The sequence below is a fragment of the Cicer arietinum genome, chromosome 5, assembly GCF_000331145.2.
Source record: "Cicer arietinum cultivar CDC Frontier isolate Library 1 chromosome 5, Cicar.CDCFrontier_v2.0, whole genome shotgun sequence".
In the NCBI taxonomy this organism is placed as follows: domain Eukaryota; kingdom Viridiplantae; phylum Streptophyta; class Magnoliopsida; order Fabales; family Fabaceae; genus Cicer; species Cicer arietinum.
Window position 1 is genome coordinate 67,945,224 of NC_021164.2, and position 9,094 is coordinate 67,954,317.

At 30.6% G+C, this 9,094-nt stretch overlaps 1 protein-coding gene and 1 pseudogene across 3 annotated transcripts; one reads left to right on the forward strand and one right to left on the reverse strand.

Moving 5' to 3' along the window:
- LOC101503413 (cyclic nucleotide-gated ion channel 1-like) overlaps nucleotides 1-3,367 on the forward strand; it is a 10,283-nt pseudogene extending 6,916 nt beyond the window's left edge.
- A 43-nt stretch (nucleotides 3,368-3,410) lies between these two features.
- Nucleotides 3,411-8,776, reverse strand: LOC101503750 (spermine synthase-like). Of its 3 annotated transcripts, none has more exons than XM_012716519.3 (11): nucleotides 8,605-8,776; nucleotides 7,398-7,618; nucleotides 7,182-7,226; nucleotides 6,610-6,686; nucleotides 6,407-6,529; nucleotides 5,904-6,008; nucleotides 5,754-5,826; nucleotides 5,551-5,622; nucleotides 4,754-4,949; nucleotides 4,022-4,151; nucleotides 3,411-3,872 (listed from the first exon to the last, which is right to left on the reverse strand). In XM_012716519.3, the coding sequence occupies exons 2-11, from the start codon at nucleotides 7,585-7,587 to the stop codon at nucleotides 3,798-3,800; spliced, it is 1,086 nt and encodes a 361-aa protein (XP_012571973.1). In that variant the 5' UTR covers nucleotides 7,588-7,618; nucleotides 8,605-8,776; the 3' UTR covers nucleotides 3,411-3,797. The 3 variants fall into 3 exon arrangements, with proteins under 3 accessions (XP_012571973.1, XP_012571974.1, XP_012571975.1); XM_012716520.3 differs by lacking the exon at nucleotides 8,605-8,776 and adding an exon at nucleotides 7,707-7,950; XM_012716521.3 differs by lacking the exon at nucleotides 8,605-8,776 and having other exon boundaries at nucleotides 7,427-7,609.
- Nucleotides 8,777-9,094: the final 318 nt, after the last annotated feature.

Here is a 9,094-nt window from a genome sequence, read left to right on the forward strand (position 1 = left end):
CTGATTTCACTGCTGAAGAGCAATAGTAATCAATGGAGATGGATGCCTTGTGCTGAAAGAAAGGAAAAGATATCACATAACTGAAATATTCAAATGAAATGAACTATGATAGGAAGGCAAAGATGTCATTTCATTTATTTATTTTATTTTTTAAGTTAGTGTAAAATATAGAATGTGTATACAAATATTATTGATTATGAAGTTGTATATATACGTATATGATTGTTGCTAAATGTTTTTCATTCGTGAATGAAATTGGTGCGAAATATTGAATGGGTCTATTTTTTTTCTCAAAGAATGAGGTACAAAAAGATGATAAATTTTAGGCTTCATTACAGTTTTGGTCCCCCTATTTTAGGTGAATCGCAAAAGTAGTCCTCCATTTTGTTTCTCTTCAGTTTTGGTCTCCAAACAGAATTTTGGTCTAAAATTTGATGAAGTTTCATCTTTTTTGCGTATTTAAGTCACATCATGTCTCAAGACCTCGCGGTGCAACAATTGTACCTGAAATCTATAATCATAAATGGTGTGGTGCGACTTAAAAAATGAAACTTTATCAAATTTTAGACCAAAATTCTGTTTGGGGGCCAAAACTGGAGAGAAACAAAATGAAATGACTACTTTTGCGATTCAGCTAAAATAAGGGGACCAAAACAGCAATTAAGCCTAAATTTTGTTATGCATTATGATTAATGGAGATCCTGTAATATGTTTAAAATTCGAAGGATCATATATTTTATCTCTCAGTAGTAGACATCATTAGTCATTTTTATTTTAGAACTAAGGTATTGTTTGGTAACCTCAATAAGAGCTCATACCTTATTAAACTAACTTATAAATTTATTAGATTAAATGAGATGTGTTTTGTAAACAAATTTTTCTCATCAGGTTATAACTTATTATTTAATATATCTTGCTTTCGATAAACATAATTTGACTCATTTTCTTTAAATTTTTTTATCAAAATAAACTTTTATATTATTCATCTTTTAAGAAATTTATCCAACACAAGTTGGTCAAGGTATACATTGTCATATTTATTACTATTTCTTCATCTTTTAGTTTATCATTGCGATAAAGTTAAATTCATTTTTATGTCAAATTGTAAACAGTAAATGAATTGTATTTTTTTACGATTATTATTTATACAGATGAAGTTTGTTAAACTTTTAGAGAATCTTCAATTTTGTTTGTATTGTAATAAAAAAAAAAAATACGATGTACCGGAAAAAAATTGAATTGCATGATTTTTATTTTTGTATTTAAGTGCTTTGTTGTATTTTTGTGTTTCTACCACAAAATTCATAAATGAGATAAATATAATTATGTCATTTTATATTATTAAAAATTAAATTTATCCATTATTTTAATTTAAATTAATTAATTTTTAAACTATAAATCATCAGTTAACCGTTAGCTTTTTAGTTATCAGCCAACTTTTATGAAACGGAGTTTAGGATTGTAACTTAAACGACACTGTTTTGATTAAAAAATATATATCTCATATTAAATCAACATCAATTAAAAATCATGAAATACTAATTTTTAAATATTACCGTCAACCGTTCTTAAAATTTATTTAAAATAATTATATTAATCTACGATGACCACTTATAAAAATGATTTGCCGGATAATTCACGTAAAAGGATTACTCAAAAGATTTATTGTTCTTATTATAAGATCGTGATTGAACCACATGTTTGGACAAAAGAATAATATTCTCCTCTAAGAATATAGTGAAATAAAGAAAGTGTCCAATTGGAACATGACAACCTGGTTGAATTGGTTCTTGTTATTTTTGGGACATTGTGGAGATTCTCAAACCAGAAAAAGAATTGAATAAGAAGTCATCATGTACGGTTAAGAGTTCAATCCATGTTACTATAATAGCATTCTCTAATATTAGAGTTGGTAACAAAATCTCTACACATCTGGAGATTCACTCAAAGTCAGTATCGATTTGATTGAATGCAAGTGTGAATGTTTTTTGGAATTAAAACTCAAAAGTGAAGATGGGTTTGAAGTCATGATATTTAATCTGCGTTCGAATTTATTCGATTAATAATATTATTGTCATCTTTAAATTTTATATACATAAAAATATTCTATATATTTCATATTTTTTAGATATTAAAAATTATAATTTCTTTATTATAAAAAATATGATTTTAATATTTTTTAATTTTAATAATAATTATTTTATTATATTAATTATAATTAATGACTTTTAAATTTATTATTTTATATATATGAATGGATGATGGTAAGTAGGAAAATCTAAATTATTGCAGGTGAGAATGGAAACCTAAATTTATTCCTAATAAAAAATAAGGACAAATGTAAATTTTTGCTGATTAGTATATATGTAAACACATACTTTTCTATTGATTGAAATTTATGAATTTCATCAATTTATATAAATCCTATTTAAATTTGTCGAAAATGATGTAAATCTTAACTAATTAAGATATCTTTAAAAAAAATATGTTAAGATTTCTTAATATTAACATTTTCTCCTCTCCTTTTAACATATATAAAATATTAACGGTCTCTACCTAACATATTTATACACTATATATCTTATAAAAAATTTATTGAAATGAGGAGGCATCATATAGACATTATGCGGCGGCTATCAAATGAAATAAAAACAAAAAAAAACATATACTACAAAATTAAAATATTTGATCTTAATTTTAACTAATATTTCTTAAATATATTTTATTTTAAATATAATATATTAATAGGAAGTGGCATGAAGATTCCCACTAGATCTAGAACCGTGTATAACACAAATAAGTAATTGAACATCTTGATTCTTTTCAAAGGGAATTCTATCACAAATTATCTCTTTGTGCAACATACCGTAATAAAATATTTCCTCCATATCCAGAACCAAAACTAAGAATCGCAACAATTTTGGCAATGGAAATTTGCAAGAATATTTATTTTTTTCTTTTTCATAAATATTTTCTAAAATAAAAATATCGTGAAAAATAGTTATAAACATGTTTTACATCATGTTATATTAACATAACAGTCAATTTTATCGGACACTTCATTTTCAACAAATTAATCCACCATCATCTATAACTTTACATTTATTAGCCCTTGCTTACCCATGCTACTTTTTCCAAGTAAAACCATAGCTTTTACACTCACCTTCATAACAATATTGTATAATTCAACATAATACTTAGATGAAATTTACTTTTTATTCCTCCGATTTGCATTCCTTTCATCTTCAAAAGTGACAAAGTTCCATGGTCACAGGCTCACAGCCCCAACAAGCCGGAGTTTGAACCAACCAAACATTCCAACCCTAGCTTTTGGACACAGCAAACTCGATCAAATTCTCATTCATGACTACTCAACTCAACCACTATCCCACATTTACAAATTCACAAGAAACATATAAACACACTTTCTATTCAAAATTATAGTGTATTTGTGAAAATCCACTCTGCACCGCAAATTATTTTGCTACATTAATAATTGGTAATGCGTGCTTAAACACAACCACAGAAAGATACTAATAATACTATGATAATTAGACACAAGGCCATCCAAAATCCCCAGAGTTCAACAAAGCTAAAAGGGTTCCACTAACAGAATTGGATGACATAAATAATCACGCCAGGTTCCTATTTCTCTCTTAAATAATCACACAGCAGGTTCCTATTTCTCCAACATTGATATATTTCCCCAAATGGACTAGTCACAGACTTCCTGAATGACTATGACGTCAAAAATGATTATTTAAGGAGCTACAGTATGCAAACGTGTGTTGTTGTTACTAATGAGAGTAATCACGGAGCAAGCTCACCTCCCTCTTCAGAAATGCAGGCAATGCAAAAGCAGCTGAATGCATCTGCAGTATAAAAAAGGGTCATAAGGTCTTTCTTGCATGTAGATAAAGAAGTACATGCTTCGCCCTTTAAGGCATAATATTTTGTTGCAAAATTTGAACCAATAAATAAAGTTAAATAAGCAAATGTGATATATGAACCATATACTTACCTCTGAGTTATAGAACCTGAGTTTCCTTCGGTGCTTATCAGCACCTTCTAACTTTTCAATTGGATTGATGGGGTTCACAAAATCAACATGCGGCCCCTCTGTTGAGCATAGAAGAAACCCTATCACACCACTGCAGGACGAGAAAAGGATAGGATAAGCAGCATTTAATTACCAATATTATCAAGATGAACCAAAATGACAATACTGTTTTGCAATTCTCAAGGCACTGACTACTTCTTACAACTACACTGTTCCAAAAGGCTAAACTAGGCAAGTAAAAAATCTCAGCTTTCTTAAATCGAAAATTCAATTATAACAAAGTGAATTTTCTCTGAAGAAGGTAATGTGAAAATCTACCACAACCTTGAAGCACACTAATGCAACCTGACAAACAGTCCAATAAAGCTAGGATTGACTTGCCTAAATTTCAACTTTTTTATATACAAATTTTGTAACATCTAAACGAGTGGAAAAAGAAAGGTTCTCCCTTCCTAAGAACTTTTCCAGCACCATACCAATCATAATCATATATTTATGAGTCCAACAATTATAGTAGGTCCATAAGTGGGATTCACTTTTTCATGAGGTATAATTGTCCCACTCTAAGAAAAATTACACTTACTCTTACAGCATGTGGAATCGGAAGACTCAGAAAACAGAAAATTTGAAAATAAAATCAAAGGAACTTGAATGAAATATTAATTAACCAGCAAATTGATTAGAGCAAACTACCTTGGATATGTTGGAACACTTGCCCATGCATAACGTACGGAACCTTTAAATGTTTCTCGACAAATGGAGATCATGTCTTGAATAAGGTGTGTATGAAGCCACATACTTTCTGCCATATTACAAAGAACTCCACCAGGCCTTAATGCTTTAGCTATTGTCTCAAAAAACGGTTTCTCTACAAGTTCCTGGGCAGGACCTAAATCCAAAAAGTGATCTTGTAAAAGTCGATAAAAATAATCAACAAAGGAAGAATCTTAATCTGTGAAACTTTACATAAAATTAGTAAGTGGCTAATCAATTTTAGTTTAGTGAATAATTCAATGTAAATATTCTAGGTCCATAAGTTTGCAGAGATCTTAGGAAAATGAAGCGCTTTTGGATAAAATCCAAATCAGATTTCTATGCACACATAGATAGTCAATCATTATACTAGCGAACAAAACAATATAAAAGAAAAGAAGCTTTTCAATAAAACTCAAATTAAAATTGTATGTAACCCAGATAGTCAATCATACCAGCCAATGCAACAACCTAAAATCATCACTGACATTTTCTCATAAATGAGGGCTAAACACCAAGTACAGAACAGTCCTGATATGTAACAGTGTGTTAGATGGAGAAACAAGAGTTCAGGTCAAGTTAAGCAATTTCCAAACGGGTGAGAAACTATAGTTCCCCCTCAAAACACTATTTTTTTCATTTTCAAAATAACATACGCTCTGTTCAGTGCTAATTCCAATAATATGCATTATTTACTGAATATATTGAACAAATCATTTTGAATTCAAATGACTCACCCACAGGATCTGAGGAATCAACAATTACAGCATCATACTTCCCTTCAGGAGCACATCTAAGAAATTCAATAGCTGCCAAAATGGGTGGGAAGAAAATCAAGTGGAGAAGCTTACATAACCTTAATAGTTCGAAATCAGTAATATAAAGCCACATTGGCAACTTAACAAACTTAAAATGAGTCTGGCATGATAGACATATTTACCATCACCAACATGCAAATGTACACGGGGATCTTCAAACCCAACAGCTAAATCTGGAAAAAACTTCTTAGAAACCTACAAAATAACCATTGCAATAAGTTCATTTCATTAATAAAAAAAAAGCCATATTAAAATAAAAAGCCATAACTTACATCAATAACCATCTTATCTATCTCACAAATATCAATATGCTCCACAGAGCTGTGGCGGGATATTTCCCTTAAAACCCCACCATCTCCGCCGCCAACAACTAAAACCTGAATTAACAACTTGAAAATCAATTAGCAGATGATGAAAACAGAAAGGGAAAAAGGCATAAGAAAAGTGAGATGAATCCAATAATTTCAAATTTTAGCATATCTCAAATGCTCTCCTCCATGCAGATAAGAGCATTGGAAACGGGAACCACAACTGTAGTCAACATGACAACATGGACGCAAATATTAACATCAACACATATATTAAAGATAGAACATGAAGAAGCAAGTGCGAAACTGACGAATATCAAAGGAAGTGCAAAACCATTTTCCCCAAGTAATATAAAGAATTGTACTTTTTTAAAGTAAAACCAACAGTACTTCAATATTATGTTCAAGAAGGAGACCCAAAATAAGTTGAGACCTAATACAGTGATGATCAGATAAAAAGACTTTACAGTTTTGGGGGACGGAATGGAACAGAGAGGAAGATGAGCTATCATCTCCTGGTAAGCACATTCATCCTTCTCAGTCAACTGAACAATCCCATCAAGTACAAGAACTTTCCCATATGTTAATGACTGTAAAAAGAAGGTTAGCGTTAATCACTTTTCACTATAGGTAGAACTTAATAGAACAATATAGGAAGAATAAACCAAACCTCAAAAACCAAGACCTCTTGATACTCTGACTTTTCCTTGTACAATATCTTCTCTACTTTGATTGAATGGGCTTCTCCTAATGAGAGACATACACCAAAGCCATCAGCAGTCATCAAACACCAACATAAAAAAAAAAAATGCATGCGTGACAGTGAAAGTGAAAGTTTTTATAAATTCATGTTAGCATTATATGTAGTTCAAAAAGGAGGAAATAAGATCTTGAATTTTGTGAGTAGAAAGAAAAATGGATGTTTCTCCAAAAGGCTGAACAAAGGTTCAATACAGTATCAAACATGTAGTTTAACCTCCTTGGCCAAAAGTTATTTTCAATGACAAAAGAATTTTTGTATTTACCGCCCCATTCAGCCTTCTCTATGAAAGACCAATGCTTGTCTAAACTTTATAATAAACAAGAAAACCATCAAAAAAATAAGAACAGGATCATCTTTTAATAGTAAGCTTTGCAATTTCAGTATTCAAACATCATAAATTAGGAAAAGCGCCCACTCTGATGTCACAAGGAAACAATATATGATGCGTAAATAACTGCATATGTATGAATAACGCTCACCTGGCCACATCGGATTGTTGAAATAAACAACTTCCCCAGATTTCCCTGCAAATAGAAAGATAACGTGGAAGAAAATAATGAGCAACAGTGATATTTTAGTCCAGCAATCAGGTCTATGTAGTGCTACACAATGAATCAATAGATTGCTGTGAGTGGAATGGGAGTGGGGGATATATCATATAAGGAGGAATACAAAATTAAATAGCTGATAATGACCGGAGCAAGTTTGAGATGCTGAGAACCACCCAGAAACAACAGTGGAGTGACACTTTGCATCCAACTCAGGGGCTGAAGCCAAGGCTTTCAAACAACATGAAGGAACTTCCTTCTCTAAACCATTCCCGTTACTCGCCTTCCCATCCATAGTCTTCTGGCATTCCAAACCTCTTTCTGCGGCGTCTCCCATAAATTACCCTTTTCTTCACTGGCTCCAGTCTCTGTATAATAAGTATACCAGTTGTCACACAAAAAATGAAACAATGATAAATAAGACCTCAAAGAACTAAAAAAAAAATGATCCCTTACACTTAATCTCTGAAAACAAAAATCAATACTCGCAAAACCAAATAGCAGAGCAGAGAGTAAAGGGAAGAACACAAAAGAACCCAAAAAAAATATCACATTTAAACTCCAAACAAAAGTATCTCCATTTACAAAATCATAAACCAAGTATAGCAAAGCTTAAAAGGATTGCAAAGTAAAAGTTGCATTTATTTAATTTTATAAATTAAAGTTTTTCCTTTTGGTCACTGAGAAAGTAAAAGTACGGAACACATGGCTCCTAAAATATAAGATAAAAAGTGTTGAAGAAAACAAGCCACCCATAAAAAGGGGAAAACACTACAATTCTACACAGTATTCATAAAAGTTAATATCAAATCATTAATAATTATTAATTAATAGTTAATAATAAAAAAGCAGAAATCAGTCTGCACTGCAGCATGCAAGATATCAGTTTCCATAAACAATAAAAAATCATATCAATTGCAGTATCGATCATTCATTCAGTTTAGATAGCAAAATAGAGTATACGTATCAATCATATAATCTGCTAAAAAAAGTTGATTAAGGAAACAAAACAGGAACGTTGATGATTTTACTTTTTTAATTTCTAATAATAATAATGAGCGAATAACCAGTGACAGCAGCAGAAAATAGAGGAAAACAATAGAATAAGTTTGGCATAATATAAAACAACGAAATGAGAAAAACTATAACGTGTTAGTAGTAAAATATGGTGAAGCATCGAAAACCACAATTTTGTTATATTTAATTACGTTGCGTTGTTTTGAGCAGAACCACATAAACCGCTAGGGTTTAGAATATGGAAAGAAAAAAAAGGGAAAAGAGAAAGAGAAAAAAAAAAGAGTAGAAAAAAGAGGATTGTGAGAAGAGAAGAGTGTTGAGATAGAAGTATTATTACCTGTGTGGTGTGAATGTCGGTGAGAGAGTGAATACACAGATGGACGCGCTTGTGGGAAGATGAATGAATGAAAGAATACTCAAACAATACTGTTTCTCTCTCAGTCCTTATTTTGAACAAAAATGGAGTCTCTATGTATCAATTTATAAGGTTTTCTATCTCTCTCTCCACATCAAAGGTAGGGTAGGGATTCCATTTATTTTATTTTATTTTATTATTTGATCATCTCAACAAATGCCTTGAACGGATTTATTAAGCAACAACAAAGGAAATAAAAAATAAGTAGAAAAATTACTTTTTATAATTTTTAAAATATGAATGAAGTAACTTTCAATATTTTTGTTCTATATAATTTTTAACAAGTACGTTAAAGACAAACACATTTTTCTTGGTTGGGATTTCTCTTTATTATTTTATATGAAAAATTTTGTTGCTCACAAAACACATGTAGCATATATCAAATTTTTTTTATTTTGACTAAAATAAATTA

What these genes read in the sequence shown, in the direction of transcription:
- LOC101503750 (XM_012716519.3), bottom strand. Translation starts at nt 7,587, where the DNA reads ATGGGAGACGCCGCAGAAAGAGGTTTGGAATGCCAGAAGACTATGGAT. An exon ending in TAGATAAGATGGTTATTGAT is followed by an intron (nt 5,827 to 5,903) that starts GTAAGTTATGGC and finishes GTTATTTTGTAG; the next exon opens with GTTTCTAAGAAGTTTTTTCC. An exon ending in TGATTCCTCAGATCCTGTGG is followed by an intron (nt 4,950 to 5,550) that starts GTGAGTCATTTG and finishes TTTTGGATTTAG; the next exon opens with GTCCTGCCCAGGAACTTGTA.